The sequence below is a fragment of the Coloeus monedula genome (assembly GCF_965178545.1).
Source record: "Coloeus monedula genome assembly, chromosome: 3".
Lineage (NCBI taxonomy): Eukaryota > Metazoa > Chordata > Aves > Passeriformes > Corvidae > Coloeus > Coloeus monedula.
In genome coordinates, this window is record NC_138783.1 from 91158499 (window position 1) to 91182952 (window position 24454).

Below are 24454 nucleotides of genomic sequence, written 5' to 3' on the forward strand. Positions count from 1 at the left end.
CTGACTTTTGCATTCAGAGCCCTCTTGGTACTTTTAAGGGCACCTGTGTTGGAAAAAAGGCCCTGTCATCTTTTTGGCTGCTTTCAAATTTTGTCATGGCATGGCTTCAATTAAGAAAATCTTCCCCTTTTCCCTTCCACAGGGAGGAAAGTTATCAGCACAAGTGATTATTTGTACGAAACCCTACACACTCTTGTGATTTGATATCAGGCAGATAGGAAAACTAAAAGTGTAGGGTATTGAGGCATTGATAATTAACAGCAGCTTAACAAGAGACTCCTCCCTCCTCTGGGACTGAGATTTCTTTGGTTTGTAGTTTTTAGTTTTGACCATCTGTTCTGGTTTTGGATGTGATAGAGTTAATTTTCTTCAGAGTGGCTGGTATGGGGCTGTGGTTTGGATTTGTGCTGAACACAGGGTTGATAATACAGAGATGTTTTTGTTATTAGTGAGCAGGGCTTACACAGGGCTGTGTGGGTCTTGGCTGCTGGCTGGGGTTAAACCATGACACCAGCACAGTTGTATGGCCATTCACATTACAGAGTGAGCAATTGTGAGGAGAGGTACTGCTGACACACTGACTGGAGTATCTGGGGGGGATGTACTGAGTGGCTGCTATCCAGAACAAGAGACTTCAGGAAGGTTTTGAAGCAGGAACACTAAAACTTCTGCTTGACAAATCAGCATGTCACAAAAGGCCATAGAGATGCTTTGAAATGAGATATGACAAGTTAAAACCTAAAGATGGATCAAAACCGTATAGAAATGAAAACCTCCTTTCGCTTCGCAAATATAAATCCCCAGTGAATGACACCTTTTAAAAAAGCAGATACAAATCCATCCTGTACTCCTCCCTCCCCATCTTCAACTGCTTGTGATTCAAGTAGAAAAACCCCTACTTCTGTCACACTCTGAGATCTTTCTGGCATGGCACTGCAGAGTAACCCTGTATGTTAGAGGGACTAAAGGGATTGAAACATCTTTGCATGCTGTCTGTGACCTTCAAACAGATATCAAGAATTTGCATTTTGTTTGAATATACTTCTCCAGGTTAGAGAGGCACCAAGTGCATAATCTTGAATCTGTCACCAGTAACTTGCTAGTTTTTAGAAATTCCCTGTTTATTTAGTCTTTCTGTAATATTTGAAAAAAAATAAAAACCAAAACAACAAAAACCCAAACCACAAAACAAACTGAACTATTTATTCAAAACAAATGTACCTTTTAGCCTTTTACCTTTCTTTACCAGAGAGTATTTTGGATGTTTAAGCAATATATTCCTCTGGCAAAGACATGACAAGAAGACACTTGGACCCTTCCCAATTTGGTTTCAAGCTTGTCAGCACTGGTCTAAAACAAGAGAAATAACCCGATACAGGGTGACCCTGCATCAAGTTGGGCTTGGACAACACCACCTCTGAAGAACTCAGCCAGCCTAGATTTTTCTAGGATTTTAACATGCATTGGGATGATCAGACCCCGCTCAATGCAAATACCATGTTGACAAGGTGGTTACGGGACAATATCTTCAGGGGGTTATTGGCAATTACAGGCACTGGTAATGATGTTCATGACTGCTATTGGATTTTTAGGCACTATAATCAGCCTTGTTATCTAATGAAAACCTGCCATGTGTTCAGCCATCAGCTTTCTGCTGGCAGCCCTGGCCTCTGACCCTATGCTGTCCTGCAGCTACAGTTGTTGCAGTGAACTGGACCTTTGGGACTCATTTCTGCCTAAACTCAGCTATACTCTATTGATTACTTGTCTTGGAAGGAGTTGCCATCTGGATGATTTGCATGGACCATCTTCTAACCACTGTCTAGAGGCAAAACCAGCTGAAATCCCACTGTGCTGGAGTCACAACTGGGTTTTGGGCTTTTTTTAATGCTTTCTGCATTACCTTTCGATGGATGGATGGATGGATGGATGGATGGATGGATGGATGGATGGGGAAAAGCAAACCGGGCCTCTCCAGGGTGTATTTCCTGCTGGCTGAGCTAATAAAGTCATGCTTGTAGCAGTAGTTTTTCATTCCTTTCAGCATCATGCTGCACTAAGCATCTGCATCCCAAACACCCTCTGTAAGAGCATCCTGAGGACCCACCAATGTTCCCCCTGCCTTCGCTTCAGCCAAAGGAACAAACTTCACCTCATAGGCTGTAGAAACCTTGTCAAGTGACCACAGACCTGAACTTCACAACAAGAGCCCTTCCCTCTAGCTCCCACTGTGTTGGATTTTTGCCCCTCTGGATCCCCAGTTATGCTGTGCACACAACCCATCCTCAGCATCCAGGAGATGCCTGCAGCACTGCCAGTGCCTGCACTGCCTGGCAGAGTGGGGCTGGACTGGAGAGCAGCTGAATTAGGTCACACCTGCATGTCCTAAGCACTCCTTTAGCACTTCTCCTTTGCATTCCTCTGTCCCTCCCCTTGGAGATCACACGGGTTTCCTTGGCTTACCACAGACTCTTTACCAGCCCTTACCACCCTTCCTTTCCTGGCGTTTCCTTACCAGCAGGTCCTACAGTGCCACTGTGGTGGCTCCTGCCCCTCTTGCTGGAACAGGAGGACACTTGGTCCTTTGGCCCTGAAGCCAGGGCCATCAGTCCTAAGTGGTGAGGAGGAAGATAAGGAACACTGCTGCCTTCTGCAGGGTATGTAAGCACCAGCCTCACTTCCACATGTCAGGGATCTGACTCCTCTGTCAGTCACCCTGATGAATCCTCTATTTATCAGTAGATAATCTTTTTCCTTCACTTGGACATTCACATTCCAGGGTTTATTTATCTATGAATCCATGACAAATTTAATTAAAAGATTTTTTTTATTAAAAATCAATATATTTATACATTTGTACATTCCACATACTGCTGTGTATGTTCACCAATATAACCACTAAGTCCAAAAGCCTTAACAGAACAGACTTCCATCTGAACAAATTTACTGCAGGGGAACTTCAGTTTTGAAATCAATCATACATTACAGAATGTTATTAACTTTTCTTCTTTTCCCTTAAAAAGTAGCAGCACATTTAATTACCAGTGTTCACAAGGCATAAGCCCCAAAGTGTTGTACAGCAAAATTAATTAGCAAATACAAGCAATAGGAAGAGAGCTCACAATGAAAACGTATTAGTTGCTGCCTGTTATGAACAGCAGGATGTTAATAAAACACTTAGAGCCACGCTGAATAAGACTGCAGCAAACCGAGAAGAGTTATAAAATAAAAAATTCCTTCTTGATAGAACTGTATAAAACAAAATATTTTTAATAGGATTCAGGATAGGAGTCCTGTGAAGAACAGATGTTGTTATAAAGACTCAGCAGTCAGGATAATGCTTGTGTGTTTAAACATGTAATAAAGTTCTCAGAAAACATACACATATTCCATCCCTACCACCACCTTTCCACAGCTCACATTAGTAGGGATTCATGTGGCTGAGTAATAAAGCGACATTTTACTGAAAACAGATGTGCTCCTGAGTCCCTCAGACCTCTCAAGATTTGTACCCATGTCACTTAAGTGCTAGAAGAGTGACATTAATCAAGTAACAACGGCTGGAAATTTTCTGGAGATTGGGAGCAAGGGAACAAAGAGAGAAGTTCTCATTGTATGCTGGAATCTTGTGCACACCTGAGCCACCTCAGTACGGGCTGCCTGAACAAGTCAGTTCATAGGTACCTGTGGTGTGCTCTGTGTAACAAATCCCAAATGCTTATTTCCCCCTGGCTTAGACAATATTACAAGAATACTGATCTCAATGTGACAATGTATCCATTTACACAAAAAACAGGAAGATGTAGCAGAATCCTTTCTCATGAATATACAGCCATGATTCTTATTTTGAGCTGAATGCCAGATTCTGAGCAATTTTTTTATTAGGGTTTTTCCGCTTTTTGACTTAAAGAGGCAAAACCTGCATATGATGATGTACACACATCATAGGGAATTTTTATGTGAGGAAGCGTGGAGATATGAAAGTGTAGAAGAAGGTTAAACAAGTCCTTTCTGTATGTACCGTCATGTGTTGCAGTGGATTACTAAAAAAAAAAAAAGTCAGAGCCGCAGTATTTCGGTGACTGGAGGCTACGTTAGACAAATGTGTCTTGGTATCTGCAGAGACATCAGTGTAAGAGACTAATCTCATTTATTATGACCTGAATCACAGACATGGTGTCACATTAAAAAATAATCTGCACTTCTGTTTTGGTTTTCACACATACAAAGCTGGAGGAGACTCATTGGAAAAAGTGAGAGAGATGAATTACAAATAATTTAGCAACAGCTAAATTAAGGAGAAATATTCTGGCAGAATCTCCAGTCTCCAAGGGCAGGTCTAAGACACCACATTCCCTAACTGGAGATAAAAAGATCACATCAAGCTTAAACTTCCAGAAAGCATTTAATTTCCAAACTAGAAGAATGCTCAAAGAAATATTCCTCTTTCCTGCCTCTCCTCCTTCACAAATGCAGTCATGCAATTAATAACCAAATCTGGTTCCTTCCCTGTTCATTCCCTCCGTGCTGCTGCAGCCATACCAGAACTTACCACAGTAGCAATGCTGGCCCAGGATTGCAGGGACATAAACCAAGAATGATCAAACTGACAGTGCCAAAACAAAAGAAGGAATGAGCTCAGGTTCCCCAGAATGAAGCTCTCTTACCCAAGAGGTGTTCAGTTGTCCCACCTAAGGAAATCTGAATGCAGACCTTTCATAAATTTCCTGGTGACAAAGCACAGAACACCACACAACCACTCTGATGTGGGCCGACATCTCCTCTGGTTGAGAATTATCCCAGTTGCTCACGTACTGGACACACACGGGAAGAGCATCGTCCACCTGCCTGCTGAGCTTTTGCTCAGCCTCAGCCTCACACTGGTTTCCTTTGCTTTTTCCTTTAATTACCATGGGATTTCCATATAAATTATTCAAATGAGTTCTAGTATAAAACTTAACAAAGCAACATATGAATACAATATCAAGTTTTCCAGTCCACGCTTTGGGGGAACTGGGCTTAAAAGAACTAGACGCCCCCAACTTAAATATTAATCACACTTTTGATAGCAAAAATGCTACCTTGCATTATTCTGATTTCTGTATTTGTTCTGTACATACAATTATTGGTTTTGCTGCATTTTAGCCGAAGTACATATCTGCAAAAAGATATTGACTATTAATAAGGAATTGTTTAATCTTTTATGGACATATCTTTTCATGCAATAGCATGCATGAAATGGAATGATATGATCTTTATTCCATTGCAGCAGTAGTTCAACAGTGGCTAGAATTACTCTAAATCATGGAGAGGGGTCTTTGTTTTAGTACCTCCTTACTAAATAGAAAAAAAAGAGAATACTGAGGATGCTGGCAGCAAAAGAAAGTATTTCTTATGAAATGCAAGCTAGTGTACACAAAAGGTTTATAGGGTCTTTTTAAAAATTACTTCCACTCTTATCAGCAAGTATTTTGAGGACAGGGGACTACAGATTTTTCTACATCATCACTGTCAGTTGTATACACAATGTTCAAAACCCATGACTACGAGACAGTGAATCTGCTTATACCAGTGTCACAGCAGAATCACTCATGCCAGAATTGAGTCAGAAATGCCCACACTTGACTTCTTTCTAAGTGCCTCTCACTAAACTTGGCTTACACGTCTTAGTACAAAGCACTACAAAATTCCTTAGTCAGGCTTTTAAAAATAAAAAAAATTCAACACAACAGTTATACTTTCCTAATTTCAAAATCAGGAAAAAGAAAGACGCAAAGGTCTTTTGCTTTAAAGCAAAGTACTCCCCACCTTGAGTACAGCTCTGCAACCCACAAGAAGGATGTTGAGCTGTTGGAATGAGTTGAGAGTAAGGCCACAATGATGATCACAGGGCTGGAGCACCTCTCCTGTGATGACAGGCTGAGAGAGCTGGGGCTGTTCAGCCTGGAGAGAAGGCTCTGGGAAGACCTTACAGCACCTTCCAGAACCTGAAGAGAGCCAGCAAGGGAGCTGGAGAGGGACTTTGTACAGATGCATGCAGTGATAGGGCAAAGGGGAATGGCATTAAGCTGAAGGAGGGCAGGTTTAGATCAGCTGTCAGGAAGAAATTCTTTACTGTGAGGGTGGTGAGGCACAGGCACAGGTTGCTCAGGGAAGTTGTGGACACCCCATCCTGAAGTGTTCAAGGCCAGGTTGGATGAGGCTTTGAAGAACACGGTCAAGTGGAAGGTGCCTATGGAAGGGGGGTTGGAATAGATGATCCTTAAGGTCCCTTTCATCCCAAACCATTGTATGTTTCTGTGAAAGAGATGGATTTCTTTTTCCCCTGGATGAGGTCTGGTTGCCCCCCCTTGGAGGCAGCACTACACTTAGAAGGCAGCTTTCTAAGCCAGCCTTTCCGTACAAGGAGGCTGCATATGGACAACACTGAGCCCCATGTGGGGTGTCCTGTGTGGGGCCAGGAGCTGGACTCAATGATCCTGATGCATCCCTTCCAACTCAGCTTATTCTGTGAATCTGGAAAGGACAATGCAGACACTCTATTCTGCTGAAAGCCTCCACTGATTTGGAATTCTGAAATGGGGAACAGCAGTACTAACTCAACTGCATGCTGGTCAGTAAGCCTGGTATTTATTAGAGCTTTACAGAATTAAAAGAAATGCTTTCACTTTGCAATACTTAACTTTTATTTAAAGTTGTCATTTTTTTAACCTCTCTTGGGGGAAGCTGTATCTTTTAAATTAACTGTTTTAAAATAGTTAAATAGCAATGTGAACACATATGAGGGCAGTTAAGTAAGGGGTTTGTGTTATTTGAAAAACTTTAGTTTACAGAGTATTTAGTAGACTGTAACAAATCCAGTATCCCTGTAGTGCATTTTTGTAGATTTCTTAAAATTTTATACCTTCTTTCTGTAGTTTTGATTGCACAAAGTCATCCATAAGCACTAAAACCTATTTTTGTGGAGTTCCAACCTGCCTAAGTTATGTTATAGCAAACACTTCGCACATAATCTGTACACTTATGTATCAGCTACATCTTAATCCTCCAAAGAAATGCTAGAATGATAAGATCAATTTATTCAACTGTATGTACAGCATATTTGCATATTAATAAATAAATCAATATAAAGGTAGGATCTCTTCCCCCATATAAAAGTGACTACAGTCTGACCAGACAATCTTTCTTTTTTTTTTTTTTCTTCCAAGCTCACCTGTGTGTTTGAGGCTACTGGTTTCCACTCAGTATGTTACAGTAACTGCAGGAGCAGAAACCTAACAGAGCAGTGCTTACATTTAAATTTCATATAGCAGGTGGATGGGAGGGAGGTACTAAAAAGTGCATCAAAAGCCACCATTTTGTAGAGCAAAAAAAATCAAGTTTATAATGTGATCCTGGGGAAGAGAATCCAGCCCAAAAGAAGACATGCTGCAGCAAACACTATAATCGATGCACGTTTCTGTCTTCGTAGCAAGCTGCACGATGCTGATCTTGTCCCATCACTCTTCAAGAATTCCAACTCTAATAGATGCCATCTTCCCCTCCACAAATTTACCAACACCACAGTCAGTGCAAAGTGACAATTCTTAAAATAACTGTTTGCCTTCACTCTGTAACATTCATCCTCACTGTGAAGAAAAGGCTCCTTTTCTCGTAAGTGTTGATTCCTATTCACAGAAGAGCCCATATTTGCACCTCTCCATGTCTGGTAGTGAATTTTCTTTTCTATCTACATTCATTAGAAATCAAAAGGGTAAGTAGCAGTATTTCATATTTACTGGAAGTCTTCCCATTAACCCAAAAACTAGCTGTCCATCTTGATTTATACTTAAAGTAGCTGCACTTTTGTCTTTCCAGACCACTTTCAATGGGGTATAAGTCATGGGAACTGTGGGAATATTTCAAGTCTGATTGCTGGAGCTGGGAGAGTGAGGAGTCACATTGGAATTGAGATGTCTGTTTGCAGCACAGTGTGTGTGGGCCATACTCCCATTCGGGTATCTTACAAACACAGGCTCGCAGAAAGGATTTTGGCACACCTGACACACCTTCTTGTCTGAAAGATGAATCGGGGATCCTTTTTGTTTAACCTAAAGAAAGGGGGAAAAAAAATCTAAATGTGAATCTAACCAGAAAGGAAGGGAAATGATGGAGCATAATTGCCACTGTACCAAATAGATAAAACAAAAACAATTTTAAGAATCTGCTGTGAACTCTAAGCAATATTGCCCTAGCTAGGAATAGAAGACAGCTTCACAACTGAATTTACCATTAACAAAATCTACTAGCAAGCTTCAATTAATACGAAGTGCTGGATAATTTTTTTAACAAATTTTGACAGGTGACATTGTAAAAAAACTGAATTGGAAATTCTGACACTCCCTCCTAGTGAACAAAATGCTAACTCACATTTGTTAAAGTTTCTGCAAGAACTTTGTTAATCTGCAAATCCCAGATTCACTTCATATTCAGCCCAGAAGCTCACCAAGGTTATTCCTATTTCAAGGCCCACATTTTCCCTTTTGTTTTACAGAGAAAACATACAATTAATTTTGAATCTAGTAGTCATGGCAAAAAACCCCTAATAAATGCCAAAGACATGAAGACAACTTTTGTACTAATTCTTCAAACTTCTTTTGATGACTGTATATCAAAGGACTTCACTGTAAAGCTTCAAAATGCTTTTATTTTAAAACACCCCAGTAACCTACCTTCTCATGCTTGTAGATTAAGTTTTCAGCTTGTGCTAACCCAAGTGCCACCTGAGTCATTCTTTTTGTGTGAATGCTTTGTCTCACTGCTCCAGCCAGGAATGGGGAGAGGAGCTGCACTGACCAGCTGTCAGGCACCACCTGCAGAACTAGACCTGCATCAAATTCCGCAGCATGGTTATTCAAGAGATCCACAGCAGCCATGACGAGTGCACAATCTGAAGTGCCTGGAGTTAAATACACTGACAGCAGCATATGGAAAAGCCTCTGTCTGTACTGCACATCTCTCTTCTCAGAGTTCCATATACAGTATTCTTCAGCAGCATGGAAGTCCTTCAACTCATGGACAAGGATATGCAAAGCCTTCTCGTGTTCCTCTAATTTCCCATATAAAATTGCACTTTCCATATGAAGGTCTGTGCCCTGGATTTTTTCTGTAAAATGAGAAACAAGGCAATATTTGCTCAGTGGAGTAGACAACTGCTCCCTCTCCCAGTCAGTGCAACTGTAGAGAAGACAGATGCTTGTAAGTACAGGAATGCCCAGATGTATGGAAACACATAAAATCAGAGCACCACAAAATATGGGACAAAGAAATTACTAAATAATAATGATGAACCAGTGTCACTGACATCTTTTAAATTCTAGCAGACACTGCTACCATGTATAATGAGCTGTGAGATGAAGCTGCAATATTTTTAATCTCTGCTTCTCCCAATATAGGAGGTCACAGAATAAACTCCATAAAAGACAATAAAAATCAAATAGTACATCTCTTTAAGAAAAGGGCACTACGAACCCTTAATCCAGTTTAAAGTTTAAGTGTCAGCAACAGGCAGATAGAGTGGCAAGTTAATCTGACATTTCAAAATTAAGTAGAAAATCATCTAATTATTGTAAAGGTGATAAAGATTTGGCATAGGCCTATGTAAAATGCACGGAAATACCAGGTTTTTCTCACCAAAATGTTTTGGTTATCAGGGAGGAACACACTAGCTTGCACTGATCTCACTTTTATGTAATGTAAGAATTGTCAGGTAAGAAATCCTTTATTTTGGAGTACATGGATTTCAAGTAATCCATTTTGTAACTCTTGCCCTGAAGAATTTGCTTAAAAACTAACTAAAAGATGAAAAAGAACAAGAGTTTCAATGACTGTGCCTCAGTGACTTGTACATTACACATCATATAACATTTTGCTGCCTGGAAAGGCAAGGAAACATTAAGCATTGGTAAATTATTTTAGTCACTACTCAACTATTTTGATTTCCAAATACACTGGATTTTTTCCACTGAATTTCAAAAAATCATTTCACATCTTTCAGTTCAATAACAAGTCACTTCCCTTTCATCCACTATTCCATCATTCTTCAGCCATAATCCTCCATACCAGAGAGGATTTAATTTAAACACCTGGCTTGCTTAATTGCACTGTATGTTTGCATTCCAGTGGATAAAACATTAAAAATTAACCAAGATAAGCACTGACCAAGGAAAATATTTAGCTGAACTGTTGTTTGCCTTTTACCAACAGTAATATGTATGTCACACTTCTCACCTAAGAAGATGCTGATATTTTTATTTAACATGAACCCCAGAGTGAGTTTCAGGGTTATGGATAACAAACAAGTCCTTGGCAATTAGATTCCTCAAAGTTTCCCTTCCATTCACTAGAAACAGGCTGCTAAATAAATAGACTTGTAGGTCTTTCATTTGCAAAAGGTTGTTACAAGTTACATGCTCATCATTAAACAGAAGGTGACTATTAAGGAAATTATATTTGTTCTGGCCAACTGGTATTCTGTCTCTGGTGCAGTGGCAAACACACCAGTGGAGCTATGGAGACCAAGGACAACACCAACAGATATTCTTTCTAAATTAACCTGTGTCTGTTAGAAATACAGCCTATCAAACAAACACACATAGAAACCCTAGATCTTTCAGTTTTCTATGCTTGCAAGGACTATTATTTTGTGTCCAGCTGGAAATGACATACAGCATTTACAACAGACAACATGCAACCTACCTAAAATAAAACGAATTCTATAAAGATCAGATTTCTGAAGCAGACTGCGAAGTTTCAACAGCAGTTCAGTTGTTTCTGTACAATTATCTGTGGTCACAGATTTTAGCTGAAGTATTGCCTCCAAGTACAAGACAGCTAGATGAGTATGGTACTTTTCTTTCTACAGATGAATAGAACAATGTTAGCTCAGTTTACAAAGACAATCTCTTGTCCCCAGCAATAACACTGATGAATATTTACTTAATTACATAGAAATGTGGTTTAAGTTATTTAATTTGAATTAATCACAAAGTATTTTGTCCCTATAGATAGATAACTTATTTCAGAGCAGCCTCACAAACTACATTGTAAATATGGGATCCCTCATATTCAGGTTTGTTCTTTGACCTTTTCTATTTCTGCAATAAAATCTGACAAAGCCACCCGAGGTAGAAAAGCACTCTGAAGGCACAGTGCTTTCTTTTGTTATCCACTATCAAATATTCATCAAAACAAGCTAATGATTTGACTGTTTTAAACATTCTCACTAAAACATTCACAATAATCTAGTAATTTTTAAAGACCAAATTAATTTATAACCCAGCCTTTACTAGCAGATAGATCTAATTGTAAAATATTTTCACAAATATTCTACAAGGCACCGTGTTTAACTCAAAAAGTTTGTTGGGAAATATCCACAACATCAGAGACTAATACATTCATCAGTCATGGTATAACACACTTGCAATACCAATAAGGGGAAATCACTGATCCGATATGTATTTGAAGAACGTGAATTAGTCACTGACCATCAGTTCTGCAGAGTTCTTTCACTGTTCATTTCCTTGCTTTATTTCCAGGTTAAAAAACTTCTGTGCTTAAAATGTCTCATAACCAAATACATAATTTGGCTGCTTTTGTATTGAGCTAAAACCCCCAAAGGTGTAATACACTGTCACTTAGGACTTGTGAATGCATCTTTTGGGCATTCAACATCAAGAGTGGTTTGGAATTCTAGTGAAGGGTGCATGGTTTAATTTGACTGCTAATTGTTCAAATCTCTCCAGAAAGACAGAATGAAACATTCTCACTTGTAAAACACTGAACTAGCAATTTTAATATATTGCTGCCACAGTGCAATAGGATCAGCAGCTGCTCAACCTTTTGTTGATCATTTTCCATGATCTTACCAGAAGGAGGTTTGAGCCCCATCAGTGAAATAGAAAATTATGCAATGACCATATGTAAAAAACGCCCTAAGTCTGAGGGGACACAAGCAACTGTCTTGCTATCACAAGCATTGAAAAATTCAAAATAATAAAGGTATCCATGCCTCACCTTCTAGTTTAATCTTAAAAACACTCCTAGCCTACTCTGAGTACATTTGAAAGACTTCATATTATGCCTATTTCTTCCAGACATTGCCTATTTTCAGGCTTGTTGATTATAATCTGCATTCTGAATCCTATGCCTACTTTTAGCATTCTCACAGAACTCACCTCTACTTTTCTTTCCAGTACTAGATGTTCTAGATATTTGACACGTGCTTTAGGGTATTTGTTAAGGCAACTGACTATATCATCTGGATTAATGTTGTTTTTCTCCTGTTCTTCCAAAGGTCTTTTAGTGAAAATCTGTACGCCAACCTAGAAAGAGTTAATTGCATTTAGGAACTCAATGGCAACCATTTTATTAAATAAATACTTAAAATGAAAAAGGAATAGCATTTGTTAATACATTGTTCAGGAAGATAAACAAAACCCTGCCCAACACCAGAGAATTACACTACTCTGTGCTTATCATGGTCTCACTCACTCCTATCTGCACTACCTCAATTTGTAGACTATACATTGTCCAGCTGATAAACTTTGGCTTGGGCACAACTTCCACAAAAAATATCGAATGGATTTGCACAACAGAGAGACCAGAATGTTCTAAGCCTCTTCACATGTGATGACATAGACGGAGCAAGAGACTTTTGTAATTAAACCAAATCAAAAGCTTAGAAACCTGCCACTGCACAAAGTAACTAAGCTTAAAATTAATAAAAATCAGGCAGCAACAAGTTCCAACAGCACAGACTGTCTGATACAGCATCAAACATCCCCACTTAGCAGCACACATGCTGATGGATGTTACAATTATTTTGGTTTTTAATTTTGGCAGATTAATTTAATTCTTTTAGCAATGAAGTTTCATCTTGAATGGGGGCTATTTAGTCCATGTCCTGGTGTACACAGATACCACCCATCCCCTTTAAAATAAGAAGCAGCAGCAACAGCTAACCTGTCAGGTGATTTATTTATTTATTTAAAGATTTGAAAATTATCTCAATAATGAATATCTCAATATGAAGAAAAAAGATGACATGCTGTATTTTTCCTACCCTAAACTTTGATTTCAGAATAAAAAGAGGCAATTTTCACTAGCACTTGCTAATAGAGGGACTTGGAAGAATTGAGAAACCTGCAAGTTTTCTTCTGCTGATCACTGTTTGACTGGCATTAAGTATGCTGCAAAAGGTCCAATCAGCTATCAAGAAAAACCAATATTAAGGGAAAGCCAAACACCACTGCAGGGAAATACTGATGTTCTGTGATAAGTGTATCACTCACAAACCTCTTCATTTTTTTGTAGAATCCATTCAGAGTACTTCCACACTAGGTCCTGGTCCGAGCAGAATGTAAGGAAGTCTACTATGTACTCATAGAGATCTGAACGTGTAGAATCTTGAATATCTCCATCAACTATTTTCACCCATAACTGCAACAAAAACACACAGATTAAAGTGATTAAAACATATACTAGCTCTTCCACCTCAAAATTTATGTGAGCTACTGAAAGACTTAGTACAAGACTTGTGGAATTAGAAAGAGTTGACAGGAACACAAATTGCAAGGAACATCGCTGGTCACTCGCTTTTGCCATCACACCCTTTTGCACCTGCCATATTCACCCAATTCAGACCCCATATCATGTGGGCTGTCATTGTGAGAGCGACTAAAGGAGGTACACTAATCACAAAGAAAGCTTTTATCAAAAGTCCGTTTCTCCAATGCATAGTATACTTTTCATGTGTTCTGTGTGTGCAAGATTAAAAGCAAATTATACAAGCAATTTGGAAGAAAAACTGGTTTCTGCTTTTCTTTCATTTTGGCTGAAGAACTGCAAGTTCCATGTGATATTGTTTTCATGTACATTATAATTGGAATTAAAATGTGCCACACCTACCTGACCAGTTTAGCAATAAACCTTGTTTTTTCCAGCATCAAGATTCTTCCAAGATTTCTTACACATGACAAATGTACATACTGTTTTTGTTGCCCTTATTGGTTTTCTGCCCAGGTTATTATTACTATTTATATAACTGACCTGAATGCATCTGATGGGGTTACTGTGATTAATGTGTTCAAGAAGCCACACAGTAAGGCAAACTTAAAATACTGGATATGGTCTGAGACACATACTATGCACTCATCAAGAATATACTGATTTCTCCAGATGAAGTTTTGCAGACAGGAACAACAGAATTATTTAGTCTGCAGTGTACAGGCCACTGCTAGTATTAGTGACATCAGTTGGAAGATCCCCAAAGGGATTACTAATCCATCTAAAACCCATAGATCTTGCAGAATGTGTTCACTCTTCATCACCAGATAAGGGAGTAAACTCTCAGTTGCTGTCAGTGTCTGCCATTAGGTTACAATGCTGTTTTGCTGTGTGTATACAGATCAGTCAGCACAGGGCATGCTCCTGGAGTCCCATAAATATCTTTTAAAGTGAGTGCTTGATTATTTTAGCACTTCTGTCCATCTTTTAGGAGTATAAACATATGTTCTGGTATGTACAGTTTTGCTTTAAAAATATGATACAAGCATCTAAATAACTGCCAACTTCAGTAAGCTCTTCAGACTTTTCACATCTAGCATATTATTTTATTCAAGGAAGTCTTAACATAAGTTTCAAGTTATAATATATTTTTCATATACACACACACATATATACATACACATCACAACTTTTCAAACAGATAAACTAAGACCTCAGATTTTTTTATCTCAGACCTAAAACAGTATTTTGGAATGGTTTACAGATTACACTAAAAGCTTTATTCTAACCTGCAGTGCTGCAGCATCCTGACCATTGTAGTGATACAGGAGACCAAGTGCAAAATACCTGTAAAGAAAGAAAAAATTAATATTAAAATTGCTAGAACTTTCCCACTAATTTCATTATGGACTGATTAGCACAGAGTACAACAAATAATGGCTTACAATGACATGCACATGGCCATGTCTGTACTTGAACAAGTCTCTGTAGGCTGTTTTTATGAATCAAAGGAGAGAAGTTCTGCCCTAAAAGTGTGTCTCCGTCACTCCTGTAACTAGAACCTGTCTTGGGGACTAGAGCCAACTTACACCAAGTATATGCCCAATTAGAGATATTTCCCACACCATTCGGTCAATTTTATGTACAGACTTAACACCTACCTCCAAGCAACTATTCCTCCAATAGTTCATCAGCTGTCATTAAATCAAATTTTATTATGTGTTTATTTAAAACTCTCTTTTACTACCAGAAACTTTTTTCTTTACTGTGGCAGGGAGTCAAGTCAGGCAAAGAAGAGCTTTGTATGGTGCTATTACAGAGTGGGCTTTGTGTACTCTAAGAAAAATACAGCCAAATTCTGTAATGGCTGTCCTCACAGAACAATGTTCTAACATTCATTCAATTCAAAAGTTTGCCATGCAAACCACACTTACCGAAAGGTTTTAACAAAACACCTAAAATAAATGAAATTACCCTAAATATAACCACAATGAAAGACTCTGCCTCACCACTATAGCTGCTACTACTGCACCAGACAGTTTAAAGCTAAAGAAAGGAAAACCAAGATAGACATACTACCTATGGCTGGAGTTTGTATTTTACACATTTACTACCTAATGTTTCCTGCTTAATGAGAGTCAATTCTCTGCCCACTGGCATTTCTGGTTTGAAGTAATTTGCAGTCATCTTAAGGAACCTCTTTTTGGTCAATCAGTGGAACACAAGGTTCGCAATTCGGAACTAAGAGCTCCTTCCTTGAATAAGCAACTACAATTTCAAAGCCACTAACTGGTTAATAGCTTTTACCCAAGGTAGTGCACGCTTTAAGGCATCTTTTCATTCTGTGTACAACTGCTGCAGCCATTCAACTCCCCCATTATCACAAGGGCAAACAATTAACTTTTCCCTCCCAAGCTTGTACCAATTCTTTATTTTTGTACTGGATACAGAAACTTCCATGGAGAACTCTGCATTTCATTTACCAGGATAAGACAGAATGCATTTCCTTTACCTCAGACTGTCAATTAATAGCTTTTCACCAATATTTTTAAATGCTAACAATGTTAATTCAGACTGAGTCGTCTTTTGGACAAGTGTAAGCACAGAAACTACAAGTACTCAAACACATTGTTCTAGAAGCCAAGAGCATCTAACACAATTTTTCCTCTGGTCCAGAAGGCGCCATAATGAAAAAATCCACTCACTTTTTGTGTTTTTCCAGCCAAGCAGCACTATCTGTTAGAAGACAGAAGTTCTCTGAAACTAGGAGATCCAGCAGGCTTTCATGATTTGCCTCTGCATACAGCTTGAGTAAAGCTGTGTCGATATCCTCCTTGTAGCCATTTGCAACCTCAGTGCTGCGGACTTCATTCAAATAACTCATGAGGAATCGTTTGCATTTTGTCATCTTCTCCTGGTCCCCTTGGGTCAGCTGGTTCAGGTCCGCGTACTCGTGCAGAGGGGGATGAGACCGGATAAATGAAGAGGAAGTAGGCAACAGGAAGGGGTAGAGAGAGATCAGCTCCCGGACATCAAGCTGGCCGCTTCTGCAATTACAGTGTCAAACTAGATGAAGCAAAAAGAAAGAAAAAGTATACATAGGCACAAAAAAAATGTGTGCTCACATATGCTTAGAGTCAGGACACTAACATGTAGTCAGTTTCTGGAGTATTTTTTGCTGTATCTTTATTTATTTGTTTATCATTGCTCTTACTCCTCTAGACATTGGCCAGTCTCCAAATTCTCAGAGCTTTCAGCCCTTTGCTTTTGACCTTCCACAGCTCCTCTCTAGCATGTACAAAAATCAGCTGAACAGCCCTATAGCAGTCCTAGGACTGTCCTAGACTTCATCCATACATTGTGGGAGCTAGTCTTCTGATGGCAGCAAAAAAAATATAAATGGAGAAAGTGAACCCTTTCAGACAAGCCACAAAAGACTGTCAGTGTAATTCTGAAGAAAACAGCAACTTCCTGTACAAAACCGAAGCTTTCAGAACATGTGTTTGGATAATGAAAACATCTCCCCAGCCCTGAAATGCACCAGATTCCTCATTTGGCTCTCTTCCTACAGAGGTTCTGTAAACAAAGCACAGATACCGATTATGCACTTTAACCAATAAGTCTGTTGTACAGGCAGAGGCCTTGGGTGCACATCTATGGAGGCTCCTCTGGAGTGGCTTTTCCACTTCAGGTGTGAAGGACACCCTATACTTTTATTCTGCAGCAAGTTGTGACATAGATACACCACAAAAAACATTTTTCTTTCAGCCTAGACTGAAATTCCTCAAGCTTTTAAAGAATGCATGTTTTGACAGAGTAATTTTTTTTTTTTTACACATGGTAAATAATCCCTAATTTTCACAGCTAGAGTGAACCCTCTTTCCAGGCCTTACTTTAGAAGAACAGCAAGACATCAGAATTTATATTTTATAGTATTTTATTTCACTGTCAATGTTTTTATTCAGAATTCACCTTTAAAAATTAATGTTCCTGAAATGCAGGAAATACTGTCGCTGAAAAAAAAAAAAATCAACATTAACTTGACATTAATCTTTCTCTAAAAGAAACCCTGTTTAGTTATTTTGTTGCAAATAACTTTTTAAAAATAATTTTTATCTATCTGGTGATCAGCAAACTCAAAGACTTTCTCTTCACAACTTTGATTGGAATGAATTCCAGGAAGAAATAAATGAAAACGCAGAAGTAGAAAAGCAGCAGATTTCTACAGGCAATAAAGTGTGAAAGATCATCATAAACAGGCTCATCCCTTCACTATGGGCACGCCCTGCATCGTTCACTTCTTGCTAGAGACACAATTCCAAAACAATCCAGGAAATATGAACTAGTAGGAACCATCACCATGACAATCCCTATTTAGAACTTTTCTTTCAAGTTAATATAGTCCTTTGGCTCCAAAAATCTATACCAGAAGAAGGAAATTCTGGGAGACAGCAGCAACAGCAAATTTAAAAGCTGCATCCTCTCCTCCAGAACCTAGTGACTTCAAAGCACAAGAGTAGCAACATAGCCAATAAAGAACCACAACAGACAAAAATGGGAAGCCTTCCCATGAGGAGAGGTTTGAACAGCAGGTTTTCCCAATTCATACACAGGAATCCTACTGCCTAAAACCTACCTCCACAGCAGAAAGGCCTACCTCTAACCAAGGGTAAAGCATTCAGGTCTACTTCACAGATTTCTGCAGTTCAAATTTCTTTTAATCCCTCTTTTCGCATTTGGCTTTGAAATTCTTCGATCTACATTATGGTAAGAGACAGAATAACCAAGCAAGTTCTGTCAGTGTCATGACCTGATGGTTTCAAGAATATTTGAGTTTTCAGTATGAACTTAATACAGTAACTTAACTGCAGTTTTAGCTACTGCAACTACTCTGAAATTTCAAGTCCTGAGGACCACCAGATTAAATATGAGACACATCACACTGGAAAATTAACCCTATTTGAAGAAAGAAGAGATTTTTTTCTCCCTCCAATCCAAATGAATCTTCTCTGATTTGTTTTAGAACAAAAGCTAAACCGTAACTTGAATAACATCCACAGGCTGCTCAAAATTTGTGCAGAAACAAGGAGTCTTAATAAATCTGGAGAAATTCAGATACAAACATTGGTTCCCTTGCTGGTTATGCTGTCAAGTATTTGGAGATGGCCTAAGATTGAGTTGGAGACTATGACCATGGAGATGGATGAAGTTAAAAAAATGCTGTATTTAATATGCCACTTTTAATACATTTTAAAACATTTTTTAACTTCTACAGTAGCTTCTGAGTCCTTTCGTCTTCTCATCCAAGTTTTCCTAGATGATGAAGTAGTCAGCTACTTTACCTCTGACTTCACAGATTCTGGCCTCAATGATAATCTGTTTCCAAAAGGAGAATGAGCTTTCAACCTGGGCTAGTCTAAAGCCAGGGCTGTGAATCATCTGTGGTTTTCTCAGCAGGTCTAACTCGAGCTCAGCTGTACAATTTTGTTCCCCTCACAGCAGTGGTAAGCAGCAATCAAGCAGCCTCCTAAAAGCACCACATCATCCACAAGCTTCTTCCGAAAAATACTAGATACTAAACAATGACCCCACCTGCATGAATGGCTAACATTCAACTCAAGACTTATGGCTCCTGGGATTTGTGGATGTCTTGTGGATCTTTCCATCACATCTGTACAAGACCCTTTTAGAGCAGCTACAAAGGATCTCATCTCTTTTGAAAAACATGTCTGAGCCTTCAGCTTCTTGCACCTCAGGCTCAGCAAAATACAGACAGGAACTTATCTCACAGCAGAAAACAAACTCCTAAATTGAGACATCAGTGTTGTGAGGCAACTTCCCTTTGAGCAATTCTGCATTAGTTCTCTTTGGGCTTCATATATATAGACAATGCAACAGGCAGAATCTACAAGTTTTCAGGAAATTTAGGTCTAAATTCAGAACCCCATATCTACAGATATCAGAGATGCCAAAGAAGCCGACAGTGTTAGCTGTTTTGCCTAAATTGATTGTATTGGAAGCTTATATTCTTGAATCACATTTAAGATGCAAATTCCACATCATTCCTACTTCTTATTTCTCCAGGTGTAAGTACCGGCAATTTTTTTAACCTCTTCAGTGTAGGAGAGACCTATACCTAAAGTCTCTCTATAGGCTTTCCAAGGTGAGAAATACTGTGTAAAGAGTTAACATTTTTATTTGTTAAAAACAGCAAAGTTCAGAAAAGTTCCAGTATCCAGTGTGTCAGAAGGCAAGCAATATCTAACCAGTAAACACCGAAGAGAACTGGTTTCCCTGTGACAACTGCCAAACATCTTGGTAAGGCATGTAAAATTCAGCAAATGGCCTCCTAAAAAGCACTGTTTGGTATAGCTCTAATGATAGCAATGTGAAATAGTATAAATCACAACTACATAACACAAACACAATTTTGTTACTGCTAATAACAGATTTTTTCAGACCAAAGAAGCTCTACTGTTACTTCTCACTCAGTTTTAAGGTTAATGGATCTAGCTGAAGAAAATTATGCTCCTTTTGTTGAACTATTTGAGTTTCAATAAAGCTACCACTTTCTTCCTTTTTGTCAACCTTCTTCAGTATTCAGAAGCATCAGCATTAACCACAAGGAACTTGGCAAATTATTCCTCTTAGAAGTTCCAGTCTTTAAGAACTATGAATTCAAGCATAAGATATAACAGTTTCTTGACAAGGTTATCCAAGATGGGTAATAATGCAAGAAAATGAAGACCTTTAGTCCAGTATAATTCCCCCTGCTAACCTGTAACTGTCAGATATTTTCCAAGTAGTGAGATAATCTCACCTCATATTTAGACAGAAGCAGGCCCACATACCACACCAAGAACTCTGAGGTACTGCTGCTACCCTGTTTCACTGCTTAAATCTGTCTTTTCTCAGGTACCGAATTTCCCTTTGACATTAAGATTGAAGTTATTTCTAAGACAAGGTTGAAACATCTGCAGAGCAACACACCGGGATGGGAGCAAGTGCTTTCACAGACTGCCACTCTCTTTCCCATTTTTCCTCTGAGCATCAGTAAGTTTAAAATGAACAAGATTGATTGAGACTGTCTCAGGGCACACGGCACACCCAGCTATTACTCTAGCTCGGTGTGCCCACCAGGGCTAAACATCGAGGAACATGAACTCCATAACAAGTTTTTTCAGAGTCACCAAAATACTCTGCTTAGCTGATGTATGGCTGGACAGAAGAAAAGCACAGAAACTTACTCTGGCTTTCTTCCCTGAGCAGACACCAGCAATTCACAAACCGTTGCTCTGCTTTGGAGTTGCAGCTTTTAGAGGAAGGGAACACCCTGCGATGCTGATTCAACTACAAAATTTGTGGCTGGACAGCACATTTTCTCATGAAGCACATTTGTTACTACAGAGGAGCTCCCACAATCCTATTCATTAAAGCTTGTTTGTCAGATGGACTGAGAGTGGGATGGAGGATGCGTAACAAATCTGGGCTCCTTCCACCTGTGGTAGACCTCCCCACAGGATACATTTCTCTCTTTCCACTGTTCTTAAAATAGTCTTAACTATGTACAGCTTGTACTTCTGCTTCAGATACACAACCCACGGGTCAGATACACAAGTGTCTGAAAGTTCATAAGGGTGGAGAAAGACTGCAAGTTGCTCACTAATGACAGAAATTACTAGGTGATAAAAAAACTGGTTGTGGCCAGAACAAATTGTCATTAAATGCTGTTCAGGCCTTTCCTGTCATTCCCTCATCTTTCCTCAGTGTACACTGCTCATCCAAGCCCAGTGTCTCCCATTATGAGCAGAAGGAAAAATGGCAAAGTCCCTCACGAGTAGCAACATTCCTCAAAGCTTTACTTTCCTCAACGCATTTCCATAAACCCAAGGACAACTTTTTTCCTACACTGTAAATATGCTTACGATATACTGAAAATCGTCTAACCTTAATCCTATTCCATAGACTCTAAACTGATTTAAAGTGAATTTCAGCAGATAACAAGGAGAGTTATTTTATGTGGTCAGCATGCATTCCACTAACTACAGAGGGTGCCACATCACAGAATGAGACATGGCTAGCAGAAATGAAATTATCAGGTAGAATAAAGATAACGAGCAGCATTTTCTGAATGAAAGTGGAATATCAAGGTCAATTTATAAACAAGTGACTGCTGAAATGGCTAAATCGGCAAGGTTAGTACGGACTTCAAGAACAAATCTGTCTTCTGGAAAAGGTCTAGCAGAACAAGTGTTAAAGCAAATTCAATATCAGCATCCTCATAAAAATTAGTGCAATTGTGTCAATAATATTTAAATTGTAACTAATAGGTAAATTATACCTTTAGTTAAAAGTATTAAAAAAGAAAAAAGGAACAAAGCAATATTCATGCTGTAAATCACAGCACAGACTCAATAATAAAGCCTTGACCTTCATGGGATAAATTTTAAAAATTGCCAAACATACAACACTCAAACTCTTAATGCTACTATATGTTAGCATCGCCAAAAAAAAAAAACCAAACCAGTTGCATTAACTCGTCAGCTATAAAGTTGTTTCAATGCTATTCTGTTCTTAACCCCAACAAAACCATTTTATCACAGTGAACTCACATCGACATCAAAAAACATTCAAGCAACTAAGTTTTTCAAACCAAGAACACTAACTCCTTATTTAAAGAAGGTAAATTATTAAATTTCTTGTCACACAATTACCTGAAGAGTTCTTTTGCTTCAAGGAACTGAAGCTGTGCAAACTGTATAAAACCTGCTTGCTGCAGGATTCGTTTGTACATTACCTATAAAAAAGAAGGAGGGGGAGAAAAAGATGTATTATACTTGTATTTATGCAGTGCTAGTTACTACTGCAATAGCTGCCTGCCAAAAAAAACCAAACACATGATCTTCATCCACACCTGACAAGTCACAAGCAAAATAAACCTTGATCCTCTACATTTTAGTTTATGTACCTGAATATATTGAATCTGCTGCCCAGACTCAGTTTCTTACACAAATGTGTGTGAACACAACACTGCTCATGAATACTTAGTAAAAGCAAAGTCAACAAACAGCAAGTTTAAGTTTTCTTGTTCAAATAATGACTTATGTGACATCATGCTGACTTGCCTCAAGTTTTTTCTTGGGTTATTTGCAAACATAAAAGCCAATGGTTATCTTTGAAGTTCCCCACAATTCAGTAAGTGCAAGAAGTGAAGATGGTCCCGCTTGACCACACACAGCCACTTCCTTCCTGTCTCATCTCTCTGGTGCAGCAACCTTGCTGGCAATTTTCATAATCTCATCTCCAGCTGATGGCCATATTTCTGACTTTCTGCCAGTTTTGTTATTTTGATTTTTTTTTTAAATAAAAAATTCTTTCAAAGCAGTTCAACCTATCCAGTATGTAGTACATTATGCAATGTACCATAAAAATATGGTTAAAAACCAAGTAAACCATATGGAAAGTTATTTGTTACGAAGCTTTATTGTTAATGTCACACCTAGACAGAAAATGTTTAAATGAAGCTCAATAGAAAGAGAACACAAAAACTACTTTAAATGATAGGTAGTTATTAAATCTGAATGGTCAATCAACTACCAATTACAAGATTAAATTAAATCCTTGTGCTCAGAGTATTTCCAACAGGAAAAGAGAAGTACTAAAAGCCAGGAACCTAAACCGTGCTCTGCAGAGCATTCCCATTTATGACAATGCTGGAATTTTGGCAAATACACCCAGCTACCTTCACATGTCCTCAGTTTGTCTCTTCAACTTGCTCATGAATACACAGCTTTCTAATGTTTCACACTGTACATGAAAGCTGTTACTAATATTAGACTTTAAAAAACAATTTTCAATAAAAATATCCAGAGAAACGACAATACAATAGGAACATATTCCAGACAGGAATTGCTGAAGAGCACTAAGCCTCAAGTACAGTGGACTGACTCTAATTGATGATTTTTCACCTTGATTAAAGGTTATAGATTTGCCAACAGAAAAGCTTGGCTTCAGTCCATTTAGTCTGTGAATGCTTTACTAATGGTTTGTCTTAAGGGAATACTTAATCTCTGTTGTTAGCAAGTCTCTAAAACGCTTTGTAAGTTTGTGGGACTTTTCTTGCGTCCCCAGTGCATAGGAGAAAAGGGTAACAGAGAAATGTTACCAGGCACATTTTTTCAGACAAATATAACAATATAAAATTAAATCAACAATACTTCATGACATCTTTATATTAACCAATGCTTTACATTCAAGTGTAATAATTAAAAATAGAGTTAACTAAAGCTAATAGAGAATTTAATTACAGTTACAAAGTAAAACTTCTTTAGGGGATTAACTCACAAAATAGCCAAAATATTTTTGATTTCTGACAGTGTTATTACATCAATACACAGTAATGTGTGAACTGATGAATACCCACTTGGTCATCTTCCTAAGGACACTGCTGAAGGATTTCAATCTGCAAATATTTGCATCTCATGGCAGCAGAAAAATGTTAAAATCCAGCCTGACTTTCCAGGGAAAGACTTCTCACCCTGCTGACTAGTATCAGAAGTAGATAGGCTGGATTCCCACCCCCAACCCAACCTGTTTTCAATTTTTGCAATGGAGTGATCACTAAAATTTATATATTTAGTCAATTATGATATTGTAACAAAATTTGAAATAATCTCACTGAAAGCATTGCTTTAATTGCAGAGCTTAGTCTGTACAGCATTTTTTTAACAAAAACTTGAAAAGAGCTCGTTGATAGTGTAACTATAGGCTGAAGGAACCAGTTTTAAATTTGAACTGGTAAAGTAGTATTCACTGTCATTTAAATGTTGACATATCTTCGATTTTCCTTTAAAGACATGAAACAAAAAGTTGTGGAATATCTATAGACAGACACTTTCAGAACTATTTA

The 24454-nt window shown here is 38.4% G+C and overlaps 1 protein-coding gene across 1 annotated transcript in view; it reads right to left on the minus strand.

Moving 5' to 3' along the window:
• Positions 1-2862: 2862 nt before the first annotated feature.
• TGFBRAP1 (transforming growth factor beta receptor associated protein 1) overlaps positions 2863-24454 on the minus strand; it is a 37355-nt gene continuing 15763 nt past the window's right edge. Inside the window, exons 5-12 of the mRNA XM_082278817.1 lie at positions 22260-22342; positions 16251-16592; positions 14835-14892; positions 13336-13479; positions 12216-12362; positions 10738-10897; positions 8712-9145; positions 2863-8090 (exon numbers count right to left, since the gene is read on the minus strand). Coding sequence (XP_082134943.1) covers positions 7902-8090; positions 8712-9145; positions 10738-10897; positions 12216-12362; positions 13336-13479; positions 14835-14892; positions 16251-16592; positions 22260-22342 — 1557 coding nt within the window. The 3' untranslated portion in view covers positions 2863-7901. The remainder of the gene's footprint in view (positions 8091-8711; positions 9146-10737; positions 10898-12215; positions 12363-13335; positions 13480-14834; positions 14893-16250; positions 16593-22259; positions 22343-24454) is intronic.